The 27,463-nt window shown below is 23.7% G+C and overlaps 9 protein-coding genes and 3 non-coding genes across 12 annotated transcripts; 6 read left to right on the forward strand and 6 right to left on the reverse strand.

The window, feature by feature from the left end:
• Nucleotides 1-631: 631 nt before the first annotated feature.
• On the forward strand, nucleotides 632-3,106 carry PCHAS_1358300 (nucleolar complex protein 2, putative; the record flags this gene model as incomplete). Its single annotated transcript, XM_738187.2, has 1 exon — nucleotides 632-3,106. One exon carries the CDS (start codon nucleotides 632-634, stop codon nucleotides 3,104-3,106), a length of 2,475 nt encoding a protein of 824 aa, XP_743280.2.
• An 885-nt stretch (nucleotides 3,107-3,991) lies between these two features.
• On the reverse strand, nucleotides 3,992-5,753 carry PCHAS_1358400 (conserved Plasmodium protein, unknown function; the record flags this gene model as incomplete). The annotated part of the gene is made up of 4 exons (XM_016799432.1): nucleotides 3,992-4,894; nucleotides 5,047-5,189; nucleotides 5,601-5,648; nucleotide 5,753. Coding segments are annotated over 4 exons (1,095 nt in total).
• Nucleotides 5,754-6,822: 1,069 nt separating this feature from the next.
• Nucleotides 6,823-10,164, reverse strand: PCHAS_1358500 (conserved Plasmodium protein, unknown function; the record flags this gene model as incomplete). Its single annotated transcript, XM_016799433.1, has 1 exon — nucleotides 6,823-10,164. The coding sequence occupies one exon, from the start codon at nucleotides 10,162-10,164 to the stop codon at nucleotides 6,823-6,825; it is 3,342 nt and encodes a 1,113-aa protein (XP_016654722.1).
• A 681-nt stretch (nucleotides 10,165-10,845) lies between these two features.
• Nucleotides 10,846-12,198, reverse strand: PCHAS_1358600 (RNA lariat debranching enzyme, putative; the record flags this gene model as incomplete). The annotated part of the gene is made up of 1 exon (XM_740596.1): nucleotides 10,846-12,198. The coding sequence occupies one exon, from the start codon at nucleotides 12,196-12,198 to the stop codon at nucleotides 10,846-10,848; it is 1,353 nt and encodes a 450-aa protein (XP_745689.1).
• A 1,144-nt stretch (nucleotides 12,199-13,342) lies between these two features.
• Nucleotides 13,343-14,548, reverse strand: PCHAS_1358700 (ras-related protein Rab-11B, putative; the record flags this gene model as incomplete). The annotated part of the gene is made up of 5 exons (XM_740597.1): nucleotides 13,343-13,621; nucleotides 13,799-14,020; nucleotides 14,132-14,190; nucleotides 14,318-14,383; nucleotides 14,488-14,548. The coding sequence occupies 5 exons, from the start codon at nucleotides 14,546-14,548 to the stop codon at nucleotides 13,343-13,345; spliced, it is 687 nt and encodes a 228-aa protein (XP_745690.1).
• Nucleotides 14,549-16,407: 1,859 nt separating this feature from the next.
• PCHAS_1358800 (mitochondrial pyruvate carrier protein 1, putative) lies at nucleotides 16,408-16,891 on the forward strand (the record flags this gene model as incomplete). The annotated part of the gene is made up of 2 exons (XM_016799434.1): nucleotides 16,408-16,504; nucleotides 16,671-16,891. 2 exons carry the CDS (start codon nucleotides 16,408-16,410, stop codon nucleotides 16,889-16,891), a joined length of 318 nt encoding a protein of 105 aa, XP_016654723.1.
• A 2,357-nt stretch (nucleotides 16,892-19,248) lies between these two features.
• PCHAS_1358900 (sodium-dependent phosphate transporter, putative) lies at nucleotides 19,249-21,056 on the forward strand (the record flags this gene model as incomplete). The annotated part of the gene is made up of 2 exons (XM_739920.2): nucleotides 19,249-20,878; nucleotides 20,983-21,056. 2 exons carry the CDS (start codon nucleotides 19,249-19,251, stop codon nucleotides 21,054-21,056), a joined length of 1,704 nt encoding a protein of 567 aa, XP_745013.2.
• A 1,534-nt stretch (nucleotides 21,057-22,590) lies between these two features.
• Nucleotides 22,591-22,664, forward strand: PCHAS_1358940. Its single transcript has one exon. It is a non-coding gene; the product is annotated as a tRNA-Arg (tRNA).
• Nucleotides 22,665-22,982: 318 nt separating this feature from the next.
• PCHAS_1358960 lies at nucleotides 22,983-23,091 on the reverse strand. The gene has a single exon (XR_001678639.1). It is a non-coding gene; the product is annotated as a U6 spliceosomal RNA (small nuclear RNA).
• A 746-nt stretch (nucleotides 23,092-23,837) lies between these two features.
• On the reverse strand, nucleotides 23,838-24,585 carry PCHAS_1359000 (60S ribosomal protein L18, putative; the record flags this gene model as incomplete). The annotated part of the gene is made up of 2 exons (XM_016799435.1): nucleotides 23,838-24,356; nucleotides 24,550-24,585. 2 exons carry the CDS (start codon nucleotides 24,583-24,585, stop codon nucleotides 23,838-23,840), a joined length of 555 nt encoding a protein of 184 aa, XP_016654724.1.
• Nucleotides 24,586-26,156: 1,571 nt separating this feature from the next.
• PCHAS_1359100 (60S ribosomal protein L18-2, putative) lies at nucleotides 26,157-27,330 on the forward strand (the record flags this gene model as incomplete). The annotated part of the gene is made up of 3 exons (XM_016799436.1): nucleotides 26,157-26,159; nucleotides 26,419-26,674; nucleotides 27,026-27,330. The coding sequence occupies 3 exons, from the start codon at nucleotides 26,157-26,159 to the stop codon at nucleotides 27,328-27,330; spliced, it is 564 nt and encodes a 187-aa protein (XP_016654725.1).
• Nucleotides 26,752-26,833, forward strand: PCHAS_1359110. Its single transcript, XR_001678640.2, has one exon. It is a non-coding gene; the product is annotated as a small nucleolar RNA snoR20 (small nucleolar RNA).
• Nucleotides 27,331-27,463: the final 133 nt, after the last annotated feature.

The raw sequence follows: 27,463 nt of genomic DNA on the forward strand, positions 1-27,463 counted from the left end.
AAAACAGTGCTATCATTTTATTTTTTCCATTATTTTTTTTATTAAATTTTAATATTTATCATGTAGAAAAAAACAAATGCATGTGGTTTGTCAGTAAAAAAAAATACAAAAAAATATGTAAATAAGAATTATGCTAGTATGTAATTTTTTTTAATAATTTTTTATACTTCAAAATAAGCCTATATATAACTTTTTATATGCTATACCTGTATGCACGTATTTCCAAAAAAATTGACAATAATTTATTTTTGAAAAATATGAAAAAAAAATATATAGAACGCATTTCAATATGTATTATTTTTTAGGTAACTTTTTATTTACCTTTTTATAATAATATTTTGTTACATTAAAATATTTAAAAAAAATTTGCAATTAACTAATCCATTAGTTTGTTTGCTCATATTTATCATACGAGCAATTTTTTCCTACATTTTTGCAGTAAACAAATTAAAAATTATTAAAAAAAGCATAAGCATATTCATTCAAGTTTATTATGAACAAGCAAGGTCATTTTTTTTAAACCAAAAAGAAATGTAAAATAAGAAAATGTCGTAATAATAATATTCAACAAGGAATAAACAAATAAATATATATTTATGCATATAATTGCTATACATTCTGAAGTGCCAAAATGACTGAAGTAGCAGTAGCAGATATTCCTTGCGAAGAGGTAGAGAAGGTTGGAGATGAAAAGAAAAACGATGTAGAAAATGATGATGTCGAAGTTAAAAAAAACAAAAATAACAAACTGAATAAGAAGAGAAAGATGGATTCTATAGGAAAGGAAAAAAAAATTAAGAAAAAAAAAAAAAAACAACAAAAAAAAAATATAGACGAAGATGAAGAAATAGAAGATGATGATGAAGAGAACATGGAAGAAATGGAATATGATGATATTACAGAATTAGAAAATTTTTGTAAAAAATATAATATAGATAATGAAGATAGTTCAAGTGATGAAAATATGGACAATGGAAATGATGAATTATTATTAGATGAAGATGTACAAGATGGTGAAAGAACAATTGATATAGATTATGTTTATAATTTTTTAGAATCAATTAATAAAAAAGTTCGATTAAATAAAGTTGTTAAATTGTTATCCATTTTTGAGGATGCTCTAAATTTATATCATATTGAAGAAATAGATGATGGGTATTCCAAAATGGAAAATAATAACGAAAAAAACGATAACATAAATAAGGAAGATAATAAAACTATGAAAAAAAAAAAAAATAATAAAAAGCGAGAGAATAACAAGAAAAGAAACTTTCGAATGAATGTAGACACATCAGTATATATAATATTCAATGTGCTATACAATATTAATAATATATTTTACAACATCATGAATGATGGCAATTTAAATATCAATATTATATCTCTTGATGATATAAAAAATAATGAAATCGTTGAAAGTGAATTTGAAAAAAATGAAAAAGATATAAACAAATCAGATATAATATATGATTTAGAAAATATGAGTAAATATAAAAATATTAATCGTTATAAACCATGTATTATATATTTTTTTAATAAAATTATAATTCAATTAAATAAATTAAAAGGTTGTAATGATATATTTTTAAATATATTAAAAATAATAAAAAGAAAAGAAATATTAAGATGGGCTGTAATATTAAATTATGGAAAAATATTTTTAAAAAGAATTTCCAATTTATTTATTTTTTCAAAAAAAAGTGAAATCTATTTTCTTTTATATATATTAATTCAAAATATGTTCCAATTATATAATGAAAGAAAAAGAATTTTATTTACAAATTTAACAAAGAGTAAATATGAAAATGAAAATAATCAAATAAAAAATACATATGATATGGAAAAGTTACTATACGGAATTTATCAACATATTTTTCAAATTTATATAACACACTATGGACCTAAATCAGATAATATAATTAATTGGAATGATATACATTTTAAAGAAAACTGTTTAATTGAATTATTTACATATTTATCTCATGATGTTGCATATAATATTGCCTTTCGATATATTCAACTAATTATACAAAAGATTAGAGAAGAGTTTAAAATTGTATATGATGAAAAAGGAAATGAAAAATCGAAAGAAAAAAAAAAAAAATATGAACAAAATAAAAAAACAAAGTATCTATATTTGGAACAGTTACGTCTTCATACACCTCAAATGATTATCATTTTAAAATTCTTAATGAAGATTACAAAACAATGTGATAATTTAAGTATCTTAACATATGGCTTAACAACATTAATTATTGGTATATTAAAAATGAAAATAAATAATCTGAGATATCTACCGTTGAATCTACAATTAATTAATTTTTTAATTCGTATAATGGAAGATAAAAAAAAATATATCCCATTATTTTCTTACTTAGTTTGTATATTAAATGGATTAAAAAATTATAAAAATAATAAAAATATTCCAAAAGATCAAAAAACACGATTTTTAATCGAAAATTTTGATATAAATTCGAGTATACAAATTGATGATAAATTAATTTCAGATTTTTCTATATCTTATCAGATATATGATAAAATTTATGTCATATTATTTGATTATATTGGACTAATAGCAAATCATATTTCTTTCCCTGAATTTTTTTTTGCTATTGAAAACTTTTTAAAAAAATATTACTTAGAATGTCAAGTACCTACATTTAAATCTCAGATTAAAAAATTGTTAACTCATGCAAAAACTTCAATCGATATTATTTTAAACAAAAGAAAATATATTAATATATATACTATACATGATAAAATGACATACTTTGAAAATGAAAAATTACCACTATCAACTCAAAGACTATCTATATTAGAAAATTATGAAAATAGCTATTCCGAAAAAATTAAAGCAAAATTAAGTGGCTTGGAAAATATAAAGAATGACGATACCGATGACGATAGTGACTTGGAAAAAAAACAAAAAACAAAAAAAAACAAAAAAAAGAAAAATAAAAAAAATAAGAAAAATAAGAAAAAACGTGACAATAACAGTGATGACAACGAATCAGGGGCAAAGGAAAACGGAAAGTTGAATGCCCTATCCAAGGAAGATAAAGTAGAAGAATTCTCATTATCTAGTGAAGATGAAAATGCTAAGTGATATTAACTTACTGTTTGTTTCAAAATGTGAACAAACATTACGAAAATGTTACTAACCATTTAATTCGATTTAATCTTATTCACAATCTTGTTTTAATACACACACTTATATATGACCTTTCTTATATTATTATTTTATATCCCCTTTTATTTTACTTAAATTGTCAATATATTTAATTAATATTTATTTTTTGTTAATTCATACAAGGCTTATAATATATTATTAAATCATCTTAATTTATCGCTATTTGTACATAATCTGTATACCCTATGTTTTTAAATTCATTCTACATACAACTAATTAAATAAGTATGCTACATATTTATTTATTTTTATATTTGTGTACTAAGATCTGCACATTTAATAAACTAACTTTAAATATGGCCATATAAAAATATATGAAATTGCAATTTGCTCTAAATCGTTTTAACCATAAAAATGGAGCGAGTTAAGAAAATTAAATTAATAAAAAAATAAAGCACAATTCCACCGATTAATAAAAAATCAATTTCATATAATTCACTTTTTAAGCTTTACATCGGAAACTTTGTTTTCGTAAAACAAAACATGTGGTTCTCATTCATCAAAATAAACCAAATGCTTAAAAATATATTGTCTTCTTTTTGAATTATGCAATCGATGTAAGAACAAATTGATGCATAAAAGGAGTCAGGTAAAAATAGTTAACAAAATGAAAAATAAAGGTAACAAAAACAAAACAAATAAAAATAATGATATAAAAATTATAGGAAATTGTTTCAAACACGTTTATTTCCATTTTTTTTATATATATTCACAAATTAGTAACGGTAGAAATAAAGTAATATGTCTACATGCTCAGTATAATATACAAACTCTTGACTTATTAACTTTATAATTTGTTTACTCAATTTCCTACACCAATATTTAAGTCGATTATAACTCCCTTTTTACTGGAAGAAGAAGTTTCGATATTAATATCTATATCTCCTTTTTTAATTTTTGATATATTTTTTCTACAATTGTCTTTTTTATAACTTTTTTCACTGGTATTATCCATATTATTCTTAGGTCCTGAATAATTAGGTCGACTGTTCATATAATTACATTCATGTGAGTAGGCATTTCTCATCATGTTTTTTCTCATATTTGGATTATATTGCATTGCGGGCATAATAGGTTCATTATATCCCATACCATTATTCATGGGATAATTAGGATAGTAAGGTGGACTATTCATTTCATTTCTTCTATACATCATTTTGGGGTCATTTGAAACACCATTTCCACACATAACTGAATTTGTTCCGGTATAATTTGACTGGTCATAAAGCCCATATGGTATATTACCATCTTCGAACATCAAATTATTTCTTCCATGCATGTTATGTTGTTGCATTGCTAGATTGGGAAGCTCTTTGTTATAAGTATTTGTATAAAATCCATTTCCATTACTTGTATTATTATGGTTATAACCAAATCCGTTCATAGGGGGATAATCATTATATCTAGGGTCGTTCATTGTTTTGTGCTCTTGATATAAATTATTAATTTCGTTATTTTGTTCTAAAAATTCTGTAAAAGTTATATAAGGAATGCACTGGTGTATTTCTAAATTATTTATATCGTTCTTCAATATATTATGAGTTTCGTTATGTGAATCTGCTTTTGAATTTGTAAATTTTATATTATTTCGTACAGATATATTATTATCTAAGCATTCACAATTACGTTTTCCTTCCTTGTTTTTGACAAAGTGGCTATTGTCTGAATTATTTGGTGATATATCTTGGCAGGAATTATATTGGGTCTGGGCAAAGAGTCAAAGTAAGCAAAATGATAACATTATAAAAGTTAAACAAGTTACCATACATAATAAAATTATCATGTAATTATCATATAATTATCATGTAAATGTGTAACTAATAAAATATTGTGTGAAAATATATTTAAATTTATTACTTCTTTTATATAATTGATGTTGCTTTTTATATTGTCGTATATACTATGTGCAATGATTTCGTTCAACTCAGAATTTTTATAATTTTCTTCCCCAGCTATTTTGTGATATGGTTCGGAAAAATTAATAAATTGGTTACCAAAACCTTGAACATATATAGGTGAAGGCAATATATATTTTTAAATTTAAAAAAGGAACAGCAAAAAAAAATAAACGAAATAATTAAAAAAATGCGATGTTGTAACAATACTCAAAATTTTTAAGAGCTGTCTAATATCATTGTTTTAAACGAAATGAAGTAAAATTAAAATTAATGAATTAAATTGTGTATTTAAAAATAATGAAAATATAAATTTATAAAGATTAAAATTAAATAAAACATAAAAAATTTTAGCATATCATAAAAAAAAAAAAATGTCTATAAGTTTAAAGTAAAAATATGTGTGAATATTAAAAAATTAGCTATAGTTAGCCAAAAATATATTTATGAATAATGTAAAAATTTTTATTTTATGAACAAAAACTGTTACAATTTAGTGTTTTCTATTATTTTTACCTGAATGTTCAGAATTAAAATGATTAGTATCCTCCTGTAAAATGTGCACTTGAGAGAAAAAAAAAAAATATATATACATATATAGTATATATATAATTTATATTAATTCCGAATTAATTGAAATATAAAGCTAATGTATTAAGAAGTCTTACTTTTTATCTAGTACGAAAGAGTGCTTTATGTTAGTCGATAATATGGATTTGTGCGATAGAACAAAAAAAACAACGGAATATATAGATAGTATATAAAAAACATAATATATAGTGCCAAAATAGCATGTAGTTAATTTCGATAAGTTAACAATAATGGAAATGCATGCTTGTAATATGCTTAATGTTACATTGTTATTAAAAATAGCAAGTTGTGACTTATAACGTATTTATGTAAAATGAAAAATGAACTAAAAGAAAGTGTTAATTGTTACAACTAATGTCTCATATTTAAAAAATAAAATATATACAATGCTTAATATAGACTATTTTATATAAAACACAAACTAATCAAAAAATATAATTGAAGATTCAAAAATTATGCAAATTTAATATTACTATTAAACATGTTTTGTAAACAAAATGCTTTATATTATAAGAACTATTGAATACACACACATGTATATATATATGTAATTATTTATACGAATTAATATTTGTCTTTATTTTAATTTTTTCGGTGCATATACGTATGTATGCACACACAAATAAAAAAAAATTATGAACGTTCATACAATTTTTATAGACTTATTCGCAGTTGTTTGAAATTAATTAATAAATAAGTGATACAATATATATAATATGTGTGTGTAAAAAAAAAAAATACTAAATGGCTAGTAGCAAGCTTATTTTATATTTATTTTTTGGTTAGTCTTATAGATTGAATAATAAAAATTAGGTAAAGCTACATTTTTATAGCGTTTATTTTTTCTTATATAATATATATACATACTATTTTTGTGATTGCCCAAAAAATTAAGTCTTTATTTTAGCGCATATAAATGTGTCTATAAAATATCAAGTGTTTGTACTATACATAAAAATAAAGTAATAGTTTGAGTTTTTTATTTTGCTTAAAAAAAAAGAACTCATAGAATGAAAACTTTGGAAGTATGAAATTGTTAACATATTTTTATAAAAATGAAATAACCATAACTATACCAAAAAAGGTATATATGCATGGGTATGGTACTTTATTAAAAAAATTGTAGCAAACCCACAAGATGAGAATATCATATTATAGAATTGCACTTTTTAATTCTCTTATTGAAGTTATATAAGTAATAATTGTAAAAGAAATTATCAAACAAATTTTGTGAGGTCCATTTGTTTGGTTTATATTTTATAATATAAGGTTCATTCTCTGTGAAAAATGATAAACTTTTTTTATTATTACTATGACTAAGTTTTTTATTTCTGAAAATATGTTTATGCACCTTATTATGAAAAAAATCTGAATCATATTCAAAAGAGCAAGATGGTCTAGGAATGTTATAAAGGATACTTTCTTTTATAAATTTTTTTTTGTGTGTAGATATGGTTGAATATATATTTTGATCTAAATTAATGTCATCATATTTTAAAACAAAATCATTATAATGACATGTAGTACATTCATTTAATGATAAGTTTTTATATTTATCTGATTTTTCAGTTGTATATTTTTTTGCCATAGATTTTGTAAAATATTTCATATCGTTTAAATTATTTTCATTACTTGGATCAGGGGTAGGACAAAAACATTTTTCATAAGTATATATTTTCATACTTTTATCTTTATACATTTTATTATTATCAATATACCATAGTATTTCTTCTAATAATAGAGGATCTAAAAACATATTGCATTCTAAATTAGTAAAATATTTCCAATGTTTTTTTAGTGTATCTAAAGTTATTGCCCATTCTTGTTTATCTATTTTTTCATATAAATTTTGTATATAATCAGTTATATATAATTCATATAAAATTTTATTTTTAAATCTATCTTCATTGGTTACATAATTATTGTAAACATCTAAGGTAAATATTTCTTCGAGATTTACTTCTGTTATGCTTGTTCCAAAAATAGTAAAAGGATTATAATTATGTTGTCTTTTTAATAATTTTTGAATATTTTTTTTATTACTCCAATTTGGCTTATCAATTAATTTTATTTTTTTTTCATAATTATTATCTTTTTTGTTAGAAACATTTTTATCTCTTTCTTCTTTAGCATTCATAGATTTTGTAATATTCATATTTTCAATTTTTATATTAATATTTCTTATTTCTTTTTCTAATTCATCCGAAGAATCTACTTCCGATGAATTTTTTTTTTTATCTTTATATAGCTTAGTTAGGTGACTAAAATATTTTTTTTTTATAGTTGGTATCATAATTTCTATAATAATTTTATTTATTGGTATTGATTTATAGTCTTGTGGTTCTATATGTTCCCCATCATATCTTTTTTCATTTCTAACCTTTTCACATTTTAATTTCTTATAATTATCAATCATTGGTTTTACACAAGTTTGATAAAAAAATGAATCTTTAGTTAATTCATTATCAAATATTAAACAAAAAAGATAATTATCTTGGTGTTCATATTTCATAAATAGACATAAAAATAAATCAAAATTTCTTTCAATCATTTTTTCAGTAATTTGTATTAGTTTCTTGTGTGTATTAGGATTTGTCATTTCTTCAGATATCTGCATAATTTTGTGAGAAGTTAAAGGGGGTTTTAATAAATTGCTATGTATATTGGGAATACTCCATTTTTTATTTATTTGGTTTTGTATTGGGTCTGATTTTCTCATCGTAATTGGATTACTCAACCAATTTATGTTATGAGTCATTGTGTTTAGTAAATTTTTTGGCTTGATTTTTTTTTTTTTAACACTAGAAATGTTTTTATAAATTCTTCGATAATTTTCAAAAGTTACACTAAAATTAGGAAGCTCGGTTTTATCAATTATTAAATCATTATTAAATGAAAAGTTTTCACATGTAGAATATTTATATTTTTCAAAACTATTTTTAATTGTCTTTTTATTATTTTCATTTTCATTATTATTTATGGAATCAGAGTTTATTTTTTGATAACCTTGTTCACACAAACTAGCTATTGTATTCGGTTTGTGGTAATCCGCTTTTTTCTGTACAATACCATACTCAAGACAATTTTTTTTTATTTTTTTATTTTTCCTATCTGTCTCATTCTTAATATTTTCAAGCAATTTTACCCTCTTATATGCATACATAAATGGGTTTTTTATATTTAAATATGAGGAATAATTAATTTTTTTATTTGTAAATTTGAAATAATTAAATTTATTTTTATTATTTTTACAAAATTTTTTATAATACTCTAAATCGTTATTAATTAGGATATTATTACTATCATTATATTCAATAGATTTGTTATTTACTACATTTCTTTCTTTATATATACTAGTCTTAATAGGTCCATTTATTAAATTATGTGGTTCTTTTTTTATGACTTGTTCAGAATTTATATTTGTATGAGAAGGGGGGTTGTAAATGTTGAGAAAAGCTTGTTCATATGTGCTACTTTTATTTTGGTTGTCTTTTTTTGTTAACTCATCAAAAGTATTTTCAGTAAATACATTTCGAGGATATAAATTATCGAAATGGTAGATAGTTTGACCGGTGGTATTAATATTTATTTTTTTTTTAATCATATTTTCATCAATAATGTTTAAAAAATAATTATTTTCAAAATCGCTAGCACTTGTTTCATTAGATGGTAGAACAATAGTAGGATTATTAAAATTATTATTTAAAAAATTAAAATTGTTAAAGCTGTCCATAAAGGTTTCATTTGAAGTTCCAAAATTTTTATAAATATAAGACAGATTATTATAATTTGTTTCTTTACAAATGTCCTTAAATTTTGTGTTGTTGCAAATATTATTTTTATCACCATTTTGATTGTTAATACAATTTTCGAGTTTCATATTATTTGCATAGTTTGATTTAGTTTCACTATCGGCCTCAGTATTTTTCCCTTGCTTAGGCTGATGAGCTTGCCCCTTGCTAACATCAAGTTTGTTCATGTTTTTTTCACTTTTTTGTATAACCCCATATATAGGGTATTTTTGTTTTATGTTTTTTTTATATTTATCATGTTTGGTCTCAATTTTTACAGCATTTCTTTTATTTATTTTTATTTTTCCAATTTTTATGAAACTATTTTGTCCCTTGAAATTTGGACACCTTTTCTCTTTCCATTTTTTAACTCTTTCGTAGTATTTATTATAATTAAAGTTTTTACAAATTTTTCGAGTCTCACTAGATTTTAAGAATTTTTCTGCATTTTTTTTAAGCTCTTTATTATAATTTATGGGCATATTATTTTTTAAACATATTTCTATATTTTCACTTTTATTTATTTTAGCATTTTTTTTATCAACTAATATATAATCCTTATCTTCTTTTTTTACATGTATAATATTCGATGAATTAAGTAATTTTTTTGGAATAACTCTAAATATGTTATCATTATTATGTCCACATTCCTTTCCACTTTGATTGGTATCATCATTTTCCACAAAATTATTCATCATTCGAAATTAAAAAATGAGGAAAATAAAAAAAATCATTGCTTTGAACGGTTAAGAAATTTTTATTGTCTACTTTATTTTTTTTTTTTTTTTCAAAATAGCTAGTTTTGTTAATAAAATTAATGGGGAAAGGCATACAAAAAAAATACAAATTTGTGTGTATAAATTGAAAATAAAGACATGTTAACTCATTCAAAATGAACGAAAATGGTTAAAATTGTTTACTTTTGTGGAGTTACAAGTTTGGAGAATGCTTTGAAAAATAGCAAAACTAAGAAATGTAGAAGGCCGTTGTGTTTGTATATGAATTTGTATGCATGATCGCTACAGCATTATCCTTATATTATTATTGCTGCTACTATTTTTTTTTTTTTTGCACACACATATTTCCATTTCAGTGTGTGCAAAAGTAAAACAGGAATGTAAATACACTCTCAAAAAGAGATAAAAATTGTTCGGTTTGTCAAATTGTGAAAAAATACAAAATATGCATATTTTACTATTAACAAATTTTAGCATAAATTAGGAAAAGGCATATGGCATTTAAAAAAATCGTTTATCATAAAAAAGGATTGTATACACGTAAAATGAAATAAATGATGTATTAAAAAAAGTTGGAAAATAGTTAAAACAAAAGAGGTTATATACAAAAGGGAATTCTATATATGTGATGAAAAAATATTTTTAATTTTGCTCATCCAAATAGGAGTCTTTTTCTTGCTCTACCAAATTTTGAGAATTTTCTTGGGGTATTTCTTGATTTAATTTTTTGAGCTCTTCATTAAAAAAGTTAAGCTCATAATCATTGTATATATTAAGTTCTTCTAAATCCAAAAGATTCAAAAAATATTTTCTTTGCTCTATTAAATTTTTATAGTTTGGTATGTTGTAACCATGTATAGGATAATATTGTTTTCCATTTATAGAAATTTGTTTTAATTTTTTTAATTTCTCCTTAACAAACTCAAAATCGTCATTTGTTGGATATGCTAATTCTTCTAAATTATAATCTTTGTCACTATTTATGGAAATCAAATGGTGGTTCGCTTTTATTATAGCTAGCCACTCCATGTCATAGCATAAGTAGTAGTTCTCTTTTTCCGCTCCGACCTTTTCTGCGTCTCCTCTTTCCGCTTCTTCCTTTTCCACCTCTCCAGATGGCGTATCCACGTTTTGTGGAGCAGACTCGAGGGGCTTTGGAATATGGTCAGTCTTAAGTCGCAAACAATTTTCAACCTTCTCAAAATTTAGAATTTGTATAAAATGTCTATGAGGCTCAGCTTTATCTAAAGACAGAAATTTAGTATAATTTATTTTATCACTGTGAATGTAGATAGATGCATATTTAACATGTAAATGGGCTGCAAACCAAAAATTTGGTTTTAATTTATTTAGCAAAATTTCCGTTTGTGGATTTCCTAATGTGCTACTCGAAATTTCTGTTTTAAAAAAAGGTTTACGTTTTAGTAATTCATTTAAATCTCCATGTTTTTCAATATTATTTGGCCAATCATGAGTAACAATTATATCAAGTTTATTTTTTAAAATTTTTAATTTTTCAATTTCATATTTACGTATATGATATGCACTTACTTTGGATGTATCATTATATGGATAGCATTCATCATATTTTTTATAAAAATTATATTTTTTATATATACCACTTAAACTGCCTATTCTTATACCATTTATATTAAGAACATTTGAATATCCTAGATAATAAATATTTGGAGCAACCCAACCACCATAATATAATTGTTTCAATACATTCATAGCTTCATGATTTCCACCTATAAAAATTGTTAATATTTTTGCTTTCTTTTCTCCTGTAAAATATTTAGTAAAATCATTTTCTTCTTTCTTATATTTATTAGGTACATTTAAACTATCATTATCGAGATTATATCGAATACTTTGAAAATCTCCACAGCATATTAATAAATTAACTTTAAAATTATTTTCTTCCTCTAAACGATATAAAGAGTTATAAACCAAATCCAACTCCCCGTGTGTGCACCCAACAACTGCCACAATCATTTTGAATTTGTACACTTACAAACTTAAAAAAAAATTATTATTTTAAAAAGTTACAATATTTTCCCTTTCCACCCTCTTTACTATGACACATAATTTGGTTAGACTCCTTTATGTTCGCATTTTATGGGCCCAGATCAAACTTTAAACGTGATATACTTCAACTTGCTTAGTTTAAATTTTATTTTTTTGCATATTTACGCCTATGCCTATTTTAATAGAGCTTTATTTTAGGGAACAAATTTATTAAAACTAAAAAAGTAAAATTATACCAGTGGCATGCTAAGAAATTACCACATATTTCGTAATATACCCTTTTATACTTCAAAGGGAGTATAAAAATTATAGAAATATTTTTTAACTATTTATTATGTAAGCTAAAAATTATATTTTTTTTATTATGAAATATGCAAAATTTGTGAAAATAGATTTTTTAAAAAATATCATAAACCAGTTTACATATTACATATCATATGTAGAGCGGTTGGCAAAATTTAATTTCGCACGATAGTTGGATTTATTTTAAAGGATATATATAGTGAAAAAAAATAATATTTGATTTTTCTCAAAAAATATAAAATAGTATAAATATGTATATACTAAAAATTTGTGTAAAATATATTAGGAAAAATTGTAAGTTAAATGGAAACACTGAAAAGGTATAAAAAGATAAGCCAATGCTATAAATAATACAACACATAACAAAAAAAAAAAAAAAAAAAAAAATAATAGAACAAAAAATAAAAACTTATGAACAGCTAGCTGTTTAAATATTAAATAATGGGTAAATAAAAAATGATAAGGAATATAAAATTGAAATGTCTCGGTATAAAATGTATGTAAAATCATACAACAAATAAAGACATAAAATAGATATATTCCAAAATACAAATAAAAATATTGGACAAATACACATGTAATTATGCATATGTTCATGTTCCTATTTTATTATAATAACAAAGCACAAACAATAGAAAATCATATATAAGTAACATTTCTATATTACTAAATAAAAAAAAATAATTCAGCCATATGTCATATAACAATTAAATATTATTTACAATTTTATCTTCCATATACCATGCACATTTACGTATGTATGGTTATGGAGATTGACATTTTTATTTCAAATTTTATTGATAAATCTTTAACAGCATTTCATTTGGTTGGCATTATGATCATTATATTTATTACTCTTATCATTTAATTTTATTATATTCTTTGCATTAGTTATTTGTATGGCACTTTCATATGTTTCATGACTTCGGGTACTGGAAACACTGTTATTATCTTTTAGTCTATTGTTATATATTTCTTGTAGTAAATTTTCAAATATGTGTTTTACATTTAGCTTAGACACAGCGGATGCTTCAGAAAAAAATAAATTATTTTCTCTGGCAAAGCTTGCTCCTTGCTCGTAAGTAACCTAAAAAGGGAGTTAAAAAAAATAATAATAAATAAATATACACATTTTAAAAAGGGTATAACTCAAGCAGTTTTCACCCCTGAGTTATACTAAGCATTTGTGGTGAAACAATGGGCAAACAATTTGTTAGTCTACAACGTCATATTTTCCAACTTGCCAACTTGCAAGCGTGTGTACCTTCCTTTTTGTTTCGTCTTCCTCCGCTAAATCGACCTTATTTCCCACAAGCATAATTACAATATCCTTTTCAGAGTTTTGTCTTATTTCTTCTAGCCATTTTGAAATATTTAAAAAAGTTTTTTTTTTTGTTATATCATATACTAATATTGCTCCGGCACTTCGCCTATAATGAGCACTCGTTATGCTCCTATATCTTTCTTGCCCTGCAGTGTCCCATATCTGGTTTAGCAGTATGAAGAAACAAAATAAATGTGAAATTTGTAATACAAAACTGGATTTGGCAGTATTACGTAAAATTTTATAAAAACATAACACGTGGCGAGAACATACCTGTGCTTTCACTGTCCCACCGACGGCCAGCGGGATGGTTCTTGTAGCAAATTCAACACCTAAAAGTGTAAAATAAAACATAAAATTGTTGTAAAATTGTACAAATCGTTGAAAAGGTGTGATAAAGTTTGCTTTCGTTTTACTATAACATATGATTGTGTTTTATTATTAGTGTGCATTCTTTACCAATGGTTGCCTTTGCGACACTAGGGAGGGACCCTCTTATGTACCTAGACAACAAATGTGTTTTGCCTGAGTAGTGGCATTAAAAAAGGGGGGTATATATATTATAGTATGTGCTAGAACATGGCGCTATGACGTGGATTTTTTTTCTTTTTCGACTGTCTCTACTTTACCTACAGTTGCGTCCCCCACTAAAATTATTTTGTAAAGGTGATCATACTCTTCATTAGACATTTTTCTAAATTAAAAAAAGAAAATAATTTTTCTAAAATTGTGTTAACATTTTTTGAAGGATAAATATAAACTGATGGGAATCGAGATCGAGTGGTGATACAATTGTATATGTAGGTATGCATACCTATGAGCATAATTTTTCAAAATAGTTTTGTTAAGGTTAGGAGGATTGTCTGCCTTTAAAAAGTAAGTTAATTACTACTTTGAAATAATTTGACACAACCATACAAACAAATACACACACATTTATATACGTATGTATGCATATACGAATGGTTGATAAGTTTATTTATATAAGGAATATTCCATATGTATCTCAATCGTATTTACTATTCTAATTTATGTTTGCAGACTTTAATTATGTTTCCCAATTTGAATTACTAAAAAAAATATATAATAAGTATGTAAAAATATGCACATTTATATATTGTCACTATTTAAACTGATAATATAAACAAAATTGCCCTTATTTAGCAAAATATATAAAGAATACAAAAAAAAAAAACAATGCTTTATTTTAATAATAAAGAACAAATATTTATTAAAGAAAAAAAAATATATTATTATAAAATAATTAATACTAAAAAGTAGTACATAATTTTGAAAAAATTATGATGATTTATGTTTTTACGTTTTTATACATTTTCAATTTTACACTACCCTCTTTTTTTTTTATTAAATATATGTATGCATAGTAAATATTATATTATCAATTTTTTATTTTTTTTTATTTGGAAAATTTAAAAATATTCCCTTGATTTTCCAATATTATCATTCTGTTTATATGAATAAGTAGGTAAATAAGATAAATTAAATAAATACATTTAACACATAAAAAAAGGGTGTATATATTATATAAAGGGAAAAAGAATATTTCAACTTATTTATGCATATTACACACATATTATAAAAACAATATACAAGTCCGTTGTATATATTTTCCAGTATTAATCATATAAACAATTGATATATATTCTTATTTTTTTATAATAAATAAAAAAAATACAATTATTTAAGCTATTAAGCTATTATTATGTATGCAACTAATTTATAAAATTTTATTTTAAAAAAAAAGTTATATAATTTAATGTCTGGAGGTGAATAAAAGGGATTGAAATGTGTCTTATCCTTTGTGTGTTTAAAATGGGAGTATATATTACACATTTTTTAAATTATCATATTTTTTTTCGTTTTTAATTTGTTTCAAATAAAGGTATAATTTTTGTTTATATACCATTGTGTGTGTATTTACTTTTTCAAAGCTTTAAATCCAGGTTTATAGACAATACGAAATTTCGTATATACATAAATAAATGAAATAAAAAAAATTTTAATAGTCAAACTAAAGGAAAAGAATATATTAACAAATTGAAACCCTCTTTTATTTACCTTTCTCTATTTCGTTATGTAATTATTTTTTATACCCAAGAGGGAAACAGTCTTAGTGTGTAAAAATGCATACTATAGAGTTTTACAAAAAATAATTTATTTTTATAAAAACAGGTTTGATCATTATTTAGTTGGAAAATTATATACATATATATTATGTGCAATTTTATATATATATATATATATATATATGTTAATTATTCTACTATTGTGTACTATTTATTTATATGTGATATAATAGTACTGCTTATTATTTTTAAATTATTTCAACTTATATATTTTTATTTAAATATAATATTTCCCTTGGCGAGAAAAAAAAAATTGTATATACTTGTAAATATATTATACAATATTTACACAATTTTTTTCATTTTAAGAAAATTGGATTTTACGATTTTTTTGTTATTACAATTGAGTTTAAAGAATAGCTATTTTAAGTACATGTAACTTCATATTTTCAACTTTTCAAAATGTCACAAATTAAACTCCTTTTTCAAAATGTAAAGAAGAACGCGTTTAGCATCATGTTTTGGGCCCCCTTAGCAAATTGGGGTTTCGTTATTGCAGGTAATTTCTCTCGTACATAAAAAAAAAAAAATTATATTTTACACAATAATTATTATGGAATGCTTTTGTAAAAAAGGGATGAAATAGTACCACTGTGTGGATATGTAAAAAAGAATTTCCTTTTTCCTGTTTCATTTTTCCTTTTTTCGTTTCCCTTTTAACACAGGATGCAATGACTTAAAGAAACATCCTATGTATGTGTCTGAGAAAATGACATCGGTCTTAGTTGTTTATAGTTTATTATTTATGAGATATTCGCTAGCAATTAAACCGAAGAATTATTTGCTTTTTGCATGCCATGCTACAAACACACTAGTTCAAAGTACTTTGTTATTTCGCAAGTTAAAATACGATTCAGAGAATAAGATGATGCTAGCAACCAACTAAAAATATACCTAATCATGTACACAAAGGGAGGGTCTAAAAATTATTCACCTCCCTACCTCCTATGTTTATGTTTCTAATATTTTCACAACACAAACAGTTTATAAATTTGGAAATTTCAAGATCGCTCACCATTGTTATGATATTATGCAATGGTAGTTTTTTCTTTTTCACATTTTTTATCGATTTTGTTTAGTATCAACATGCTTACTAACCATTTGGGCAGTTGCTTTATTATTATTTTTTAAGTATATATAAGACTGCATATTATGAGGAACGCATAAGCAAAGAGCTCAATTTAGTTGCATTTACAATATAAATGTTTTACGTATATATATTTATTTTTCATCATTCTTTATAGTTTGCATATTTATTTTTCATCAATTTACAGTTTGCATATTTACTTTTCATCATTTTTTATAAACATGCGATTTATCGATTTTTACTAAATGCTGCTTTCATAGTGAAGCATATAAAAAGTTAAATAAAAAAGGGAAAGCAAAAAAAAAAAGATATACCATATGATTTTTGTAAATGCAATTTGCTTTATATAGAATATGATAAAATATCAACCCCCTTTAAATAAATTGCTTAAGATTGTAAATTATCAAATAATGCATGCTCTTATAATATTATAGTATATACGAGCATAATAATTTTATTCTACTATATATTATTAGCATTAATTAATTATATTATACTTATATATTTTTCCCCCCTATAAAGATTAATCCTTTGAAACCGTTGGAAAATAAAAGCATGCAAAATAATGGAAAAAGGAAAGGACATATAATAATGTCATGAAAAAGTATGTAACATATAGTTCCGAAATAAAACAAACCCTGTAACCCATTTATAAGATATTCGATTTTTTTTGTTTTTCTTGGTTATAACATATGCAAATTTTATATTTAAATTCTTTTTAATTAATCTTATTTAAGAAATTTTCAATTTATATATGTTTTTCCAATTTTATTTACATAAATAGGAATCAAACACTTAATAATTTTATATGGCGAATTCTCATTATTATTCTACGTTTTCCTGTTGCTCCCCCTTTTGGGCTTTAATTATGATTATAAATATATAGCAAAACGTGAAACATGCATATTATATAATATGTTGTATTATATATAATTTTAATACAAAAAATATATATATATATCCCGCGTTTTATTATTATTTTTTTTTTACATTTTGTCCTTTATAATAATCGAGATATATGCAAAATAAATTTTTATTATATATAATATAGCTTATATATTAGTAAAATAAATATATATACATACATATTTTTTGGTGCTATAAATATTTTTCATAATATATATAATATGTAGAGTTAATCATATAAGGATTTAAAAAAACGAAAAAAAAAATATTACGACAATTTTATGAGTTTAAAACAAATCCGTAACTAGTAGAATAAATTTATATTTATTATATTAAGCTTTAAATATTTTTTTTATTTTTTTTTTTATAATTTTTGTATATAATTATATATAGGATATTTTTGTGCAAAACATTTTTTCTTAAAATGGAAAAAAAAAACATTATACTTTAAATGCGTAAATAAAAAATAAAGAACAAAAGTTAAAAAGAGACTTATTTATTTGTATAAAATTCGTTTTTGTTCCTATTTTATGCAAAGTATATATATATATAACGAAAAATAGTATTTGGGCTTTCTTCTTAATAATATATATATCTATATATTTTTACGTATATATTATATAGCTTAATAATTATATCAACAAAATTAAAGGAATTATATACTTATTTATTACATATATTTGCCTTAATTAAATATTATGTACTCTATATATGACATATATTTTTAAGACCTGTTCTATAATACTTATTTGATTTAACCATTACACGTATGTCATAGTTGTTTATTTTAATTTTATAAAAATTTATGAAAAGTTGTATATAATTAGTGCTCTTTTTATTATAAACATTTTTAATTCTTTTTAAAATTAGCTACGCAATTTAGTTTATATTTTACAAAAAATTATTAATTATATAAAGCGAAAAATTGTTAAACTGTTTATTCCATTATTTTAAAGATAGTATCAAATTGTGCATCCAACGATTAGTGCCGAGGTTGTAGCAAACCTTCAAAGCGGTGCATGTTAGTTACTCTACAGGACAAGTAGACGAAATAAAACTAACAGGCATAAAATTTATTTAGGGTATTTTGGGAGGGAAGTGTCATCAGAGATTACAAGGTAAGGCCCGAAACGATAGCCAACTGCGATTGTTCACTCGTGCATGTTATATTTCGCCCGTTTCTTCCATTCACAAACTTTGCCGCTTACCTTTTTCAGAGTGCGCAATAACACAAAAGAGAGAGCAAGCAAATGATAGCAGATCCTAGTATGTTATGGCTGGTCATCGCAAGTGGAGTCGCATGTTTTTTTATGGCATTTGTAACTGGAGCAAATGATATAGCAAATACATTTAGTACCTCTATAGGATCAAAATCTTTAACTATAAAAAAAGCATTATTGATTGCTTTTTTTTTCGAAGCATTAGGCGCTTCATTATTAGGAGGAACAGTAACAGATTCGATACGTTCAAAAATCATAAATTTTGAAGCATTTTACAATGCACCAGAATTTTTAATGTTAGGTATGTTTAGTGCCCTAGTGGGCGCTAGTTTATGGCTAGCTATAGCAACTTGTTTAGGACTCCCCGTATCAACAACACACAGTATTGTAGGGGCTTTACTTGGCTTTGGATTATCAGCAGGTCATACTAATTCAATAAAATGGGGTAAGATTCAAAGTATTGTTATATCATGGTTTGCAGCCCCATTATTAGCAGGAAGTTGCTCAGCTATAGCTTTTAGTACAATGAGAAGTTTAATATTAAGAAAAAAAAATTCCTTTGAAATAATTAAAAAATGGTATTGGATATTAATTTTTCTCATAACTCTTCCTTTTAGTGTATTTTTAGTTTATCAGAACCCTATCGTATTAAATAGAGAATGTACAATGAAACAAAATAATCAAATTGTTTATGCATCTCCATGTTATCTTCAAGATTGGAGTGCCGGTCACGTGGTTTATGCAACCTTAATATCTATAGCTTTATCATTAACATTAACTGCACTCGCTTCAGTATTTATATATGTCGTATATAACCAACGATTAAAATCTTATGAGTTTAGAAAGCGATTATTTGAAAATCAAGACATGAATGATATCGAAAAAAATGTAAAACCAAACACAAGTAGTTTAAATTCAGTAGCCTCAACCGAAACACAAATACCACGTTTAAGAGATCAAGCAAACCAAGCTAACAATGAAAATACTATTAGTAACGAACAAATTGAAGTACCAAAGGCTGCAAATAATAATAAAAATAATAAAGTAGCTGTAAAAAATGATATTGCACAAACTGAGATTGAAACATTTGATCAAGATACCGAAATTGTTTTTGCAACTTTACAAATTATAAGTGCTATTTTAGGAGTTGTAGCTCAAAGTGCTAACGATACAGCTAATGCTATAGGTCCATTTGCTGCTGTATTTAATACATATAATTCAGGAATTGAACAAAAAATTAAAGTACAATGGTATATATTATTATTTGGTGGTTTGTCAATGTCTTTAGGTTTATCTATTTTAGGTTATAGGGTTATTAAAACTGTTGGAATGAAGCTCATTAAAATAACACCATCTAGAGGTTTTACCATTGAACTAATTTCAGGCCTAGTTGTTTTGTTTTTTAGTATTTGTGGTATTCCGTTAAGTTCAACACATTGTGCTGTGTCAAGTGTGATTGGACTTGGATTAGTCGAAGCAAAAGTATTTGATAATGATAAAAGTGGTAATGCAAATAAGGATATATCAAATGGGCAAGGGAATACAAATGTGGGTATAAAAAAATTATTGTGCCCATTCTCCTATCTAAACACATCATGTGTCAATTTAAAATTATTCAGAACCATATTTTTGTCATGGATCATCACAGTGTCCTTTTCCGGTAAGGAAATTACACCATTCTACAGTGGCTTATTAGCCTTTTTATTTTTCATGTTTTGTATTTTTCATTTTTTTCAAATTTTTTTATTATTTATTTTTTTACAGCTTCCGTCACTGCAGCCATTTTTTCATTCGCTGCCTACACTCCCTCTTACGTAGTTACAAGATCTCCATCTTAAAATGAATTCCTTTTTATACGCAAGTTTATGATGGCATGCTAAAAGACGCTTCCTTATTTCTGTAACATTGTCGTCTCAATTTAAATCATATTATTGCTTTCGATTTTTAATTTTTTATGATCCTATTCCTATACATATATAGAGAGAAAACACAAGACTTTTAAATTCTCTATGAAGGAGGCGATATTACTACTTAAGCAAGCAGCATGTTGCATGCCCATATCACTAAGCAAATTGTTTTTTAGTTTCAAATTCTTATACCAATTTGGAACTACGAATTGTATTATTTAATTCATTAACTATATTATGTCCATATGCTATATATGGGATTATTTTATAATAAATACATTTTATGGATTTTTTATTTTCTCACACCAACAATATAATATGTTCTTTTGTTTGCTATATATTTTTTTTGAATGTTTTGCTCACATTGGTGGGGTGAAAAATGTGCATATAATTTAATTATATATGATTTACTTTTGTACAATTAATTCATACATAATTTATTCGTGAGGGAAAGAGAAACATTATAACTTCATATATAGTTAAAATCGTGATTGAATTATATTTTTCAAACATTATATACATTATAAAAAGAAACCCATTTGTATGTAGAAATTATTTTAAATAACTTTTAATATGTTTATCCCTTTTTTAAATAATCCTAAAATTTGTTTTATTAATATGTATAATATGTATATATAATTGGCTATGTACACATATATGCTTGTTTGTCCAGAGCATATAAATATGTAAGGACTACAAAAGATTATACTTTTTTACGATAAACCATGGAATACCATTTTTAAGTTAAAAGCTTAAACAGTGTTATGTTGGGAATGTAAAACAATTGTAGTATAGCTTAACAATTTTTGAGAAATAATTTATTTTTTCAATTTTATTTAAAAAGTAGGAAAATTATGATGTCTTTTTAAGTGTACATACACTACTTGCTATAAAGTTTAGCAATAAATTTTTGAAAAAAAAAAAAAAAAATAAGACGTAAAAATGGCTAGCTTATTTTGGATTGCACACAAATAATTAAGGTACGATATTAACCTATTTAAAAAGTATTATTTTATAATTGTTAAACTTTAAGTATGCTTATTTTTTAGATTGATATGGTTTACTACTATTTGCTATTAATCGTAAAATGACAAAAAGTGTCAAAATAAATTATAGGCATAAAAATTGAATATATAAATTATAGCATATGAAATGGGTAAGCATATTTATAGTTAACATTTTTTAAAGTAATAAATTTTTGCACAATTTTATCGAAATAAAAAAATGGAAAATTTCGACATTGGGTTAAGTTCTATAATAATTCAAAACAATCAAATTATTACATAACTATTTTATAATTATTTTTCAAATTAAATACGTATAAAAAAGTAGTAAATTTTTATTATTTTAAATATGTCAAAATAATATTTATACATACTTTAAATATAAACAAAATTTAAGTGTAAAATATATGCAACATATAACAAATTAAAAAGTAGAAAATAAACGAAGAACTGCTCACGTAGCCTTCGTGGCGCAATTGGATAGCGCGTTGGACTTCTAATCCAAAGGTTGCGGGTTCGAATCCCGCCGGAGGTATTATAGTTTTTTAAATAACAAAAAAATAAGAAGTTTTAAAATGCTAACAATTTTTTGGCCTTGTTTAATTAAAAATGTTATAACATGAAATATTTACAATTTTTAAATGGTATAAATTTATCGCTTTTCAATTGGGCGGCGAAAAAATATTTTAATTTTTTTTAGCAAATTTTATGCATAGTTTATGCATAGTTTAATGCATATATTTTCTCAAGTATAAGTTTATTTTGACATTTTTAAAGCATGCAAAATATGCACTATTATATGTACATACATACAATGATTTATTTTTTTATATGGTTGAGAAAAAAAATAAAAAAAAAATTTACATTCCTTCTCGAACGTCATGTGTCATCCTTGCGCAGGGGCCATGCTAATCTTCTCTGTATCGTTCCAATTTTATCAAACGGCATCTCCGTAGAGAGCCATTAATATATTGTAACTTAAAGTATGCGCATATGTAAAAAAAGTCGGAAAATGGTTACCTATATTTTAACCAATAATGCTCAATAAATGAAAAGTGCATATGACATATTATTATATATTTTTTTTAATTAAACAATATTACTGAAAAATTGTAAAATAAAAACTGCCATATATTTGGCATAAATTTTAGCTAAAATATGTAATAATTTTTTTTTTTTAAATAAGCGGGAAAATAATGCCAACTTTCTTTAAACACGATGAGTATATGGATAGTGTTATATTTGAGTGAAGTAAAAAATAAGATTTTATAGTACAAAAATAAAATTGGCATTATTTTAATATTTTCTCAAATTTGCAAAATTGCAAAATCGGAAAAATGCTATTAGCTGCGTCCATATTTACGGAAGCACATGCTTTAGCATGATTAACATTTTTATTTTTTATTATTATTTATTCATTCATTTTGTAGTTTATATTACAGTTTAATTAAAAATAAAAAAAACAAAAAAGGAAACAATATTTCTCGATATATAGGTGTGCAATATATATAAATTATTCATGTAATCATATTAATATTTCTTAACTCTTTATAAGTAATAATCGAAATAGCATAATATTTATACCAAACTAATGGATTTGTTGGTCTGTTTTTTTTTTTTTTAAAGAAATTAAAATATAACCCACATTTTATATATTTTTTATTTTCATGGTATGGTACCGCATTTATCATATAATATTATATATAGTTTACATTCTATATGTGGATGGTCTTGTTGGTGCAAATTTTCTTTTAAATTCTTTTGATAAGGTTGGTAAATGTAAAGCAGGGAATCTTAATCGTTTCTTTAGTAATTGTTTAATATGAGGCCTCTTAGCATGGTGGATACTTATTTCGGATATTCTTATTATACTAATTGATGATGCCCTAGCTCTATGCCTTCCAGCCATTTCTGAATATAATTGAGCAATAGCTCCTTCTTTAGTGGTATCTCTAAATTCTTTGTACATATTATGTGTACCTGTTCTACTGTCATATCTTAATAATACACCATATGTTTTAGCACGTAATGGATTTTTTTCTCTGATCTGTTCGCATGCTAATAATTCTCCATTTGATTTTTTTAGTTTATGTATTTTTTTCATAAAATACCAAAATCGCGATTTTGCATTTGTGTCATTTTTTGCAAAAATGCACATTCTATAAACATTGGGGTTTGGGTCTTTATCTGTTGGCGTTGCTCTTCCAACAACGTGATATTGAAAAATCTGTTAAAGAAGTAGAAAAAAATAAATGTAAATATATATACATATGCATAATGCAAAGAGTGAACCATACACTAGCTTGCATAAAAAGGGAAAGAAATGTAGGAAGAATGAAATAATGAAAAATAGCATAGTTTTGTAAATACAATTTTCGTATAAAAATGATATACTAAATATTTTTTATTCTTCTACTTACATTTATTTTTAATGATTTATCTTTAATGGTATCCATTTTTGCGGTCAAATTAGTTTACTATAAAGTAAGGGTAGGAAAAAATAATAATAAATATAATTAAGCTCTTAATCTATGTAATATAAACTATTTAATTAATAAAATTTTATGACATGAAAAAAAATAGAGTAGCATATGCAGACAATATTTATATACAAAAAAAAGCATATCATATATATATTTTTTTTTTCCGTATTTTTTAGTAATATTCAATTTTTTATTATATTGAATTTTCCAAAAAAACAAGGAAGGTAAAATAAACTGTCATTACATATTTTATAGTCGTATATCAAACTTATGAGCATATAATATTTGAGATGAAAATGTAAATAAATAAAATAATGCAAAATAATAATGTAAAATAATATGTAAAATAATGTAAGGGTATGTAAATTAGGTATTGTTTTATTACTGTTAAAAAAGGAAATGGCTTTATACTCTCGAATTATGCTATTCGTTTATTTATTTTCAATAAAAAGATTATTTTATTTTTTTTTATTTTTTTTATTTTATTATTTTTTTAATTTTTTTTATTTGTTTCAATAGTGTTATATATGTAATATAAACTGGAAACCAAACAAATTCAAAAAATTTTTAAATTATACATTATTTTTTTTTTTATGTTTGTTGTTATATATGCATATGTAATATACCAATTCTAATGTATAAAAAATGACTTAGAATATATGGGCTTATTTATTTATATATCTTATGAAGCTTTTAATTTATTGTTTGTATATTATTCCGAAGAAATAAGGGAATAATTTTGCTGCCAATATTTTATAAGCATATGACATATTGTACTTTTCCTTTTTGCACTATATTATATATTATCAGTATAAATTAGGGTATATTATAATATACAAATTATATGGAATAATTTTTTTTTAATTTGGGTTTGTGCGTTTAGTAGTTATGCAATAAAAGGGGTTATATATATACCAATGTAGATAAGCATATTTATTAGTGTATGTTTTTTTTTACCCCCCAATAAAACGACTTAATTTTTATGCTATATATAAAAAGGGAACATGTTTTATTACCAAAAATATTAAATAAAAAATGGGCTAAGCATTAGTAATATTTATTTGGATATAATAAGCATAATATGTTTATTTATATATAATAGCTGTTTATTTTATATATTTATTTTTTCCAGTTATTTTACCTTACTACTCCATAGGTAACTATTATTTTGCATATAGCATATAACTTTTATTTTCGTGTGCTTTTATATTCAAACATTAATAAACAATTATGTAAAATATATTATATAATATCCCATATGTTAAAAAAAATATTATTATATTTATAGCTAATTTAAGTTAGGATACTTTTATGCATAACTATAACTATACAAAATTTATTTATATTTTTTTATATTAAATTTTTTATTTCAAAAGCTATATTTAAAATAAATATTATTTTATTTCATAATTTATAATTATGATTATATGATTATTTAAAATAATATAAATATTATAAATATTATATTGATTTAAGTAACTTTTATAAAGTTCTTTATTCCTTTATCATAAACATTTATTTTATATAACAAATAGTTGATAAATATGGTAAGTATATATTTTGTTTATTTTACAAAATATAATATATAAAACATATGTAACAATATCTATATAAATTTTCCATAAAATATATGTCATTAAATTATCCATTAAATCTATTTATTTACAAATATTGTTAACATTATATATATTGAAAAAACACAAAATATATACGTATGCATAGGAGGTTATTTTCCCTAACAGTGGGGGGTACCCTTCCATATAAAAAATAATATTATAAAAAAATTTTTTTTTTTTTTTTTTTAAGGGTATTGATCTTAAAAATGTTGGTAGAATAAAAAAACATGGAAGAAAAAACCTGGTTTCCAAAAACCCATACCTTAGGTTATTAGTAAAGTTGTACCAATTTTTAGCTAGAAGAACTGACATCAACTTTAACAAAATAATTGCCAAAAGGCTTATTATGCCTAAACGATTTAGACCCCCATTGTCATTATCAAAATTGCATTCTCATATGAAAAATCATAAAGATAGTGTAGCTGTCGTTGTTGGGTCAATAACAGGTAATTATTTCATATATAAAAAATTGCACCTACATATATATTGTGTGTGTTTATTTGTATATACGTATATTGGCGAAATATACATGATGATTAAGTTTCTACGAATCACGACGGTCTTCTGACGTATAATAGATGGAGATGGTAGAACGTTCTGACCATATTTTCCGCACAAAATACTCTTAAATATTTATGATTTATCCATCTTACTAATCTATACTTTAATCATATCTTGAATGTATATGTGCATAAACAAGTTTCCTATTATTTAAAATGTTGGGCATACATGTGATATTGTAATTTTACAATGATTAATATGATTCATTTTTTTTTTAATATATCCTTTATTTATAGATGACAAGAGGTTATTCAGTTGTGAAAAATTAAAAGTTTGTGCATTAAGATTTACCGAAACCGCTAGAAAAAGAATCCTTGATGCAGGAGGAGAATGTTTAACATTTGATCAACTAGCTTTGAAATATCCAACTGGAAAAAACTGTGTACTTTTAAGAGGCTCAACTAAAGCAAGAACTGCTGAAAAACATTTTGGTAATGCTCCAGGTAGACCCAAATCAAAAGCTAGACCATATGTTCGTTCAAAGGGAAGAAAATTTGAAAAAGCTCGAGGAAGAAGAAAATCTAGAGCATACAAGAAATAATCTAATTATGAATTTGTATGTAATCATAAAATCAATATTTCATTTTTCTGTGATATATACATATTTATAACTATATATATCAACGTTCGATTTTTTTTATTAATGCATGAACAATACTACTACTTATTCTACA

The sequence above is a fragment of the Plasmodium chabaudi genome (assembly GCF_900002335.3).
Source record: "Plasmodium chabaudi chabaudi strain AS genome assembly, chromosome: 13".
Taxonomy (NCBI): domain Eukaryota; phylum Apicomplexa; class Aconoidasida; order Haemosporida; family Plasmodiidae; genus Plasmodium; species Plasmodium chabaudi.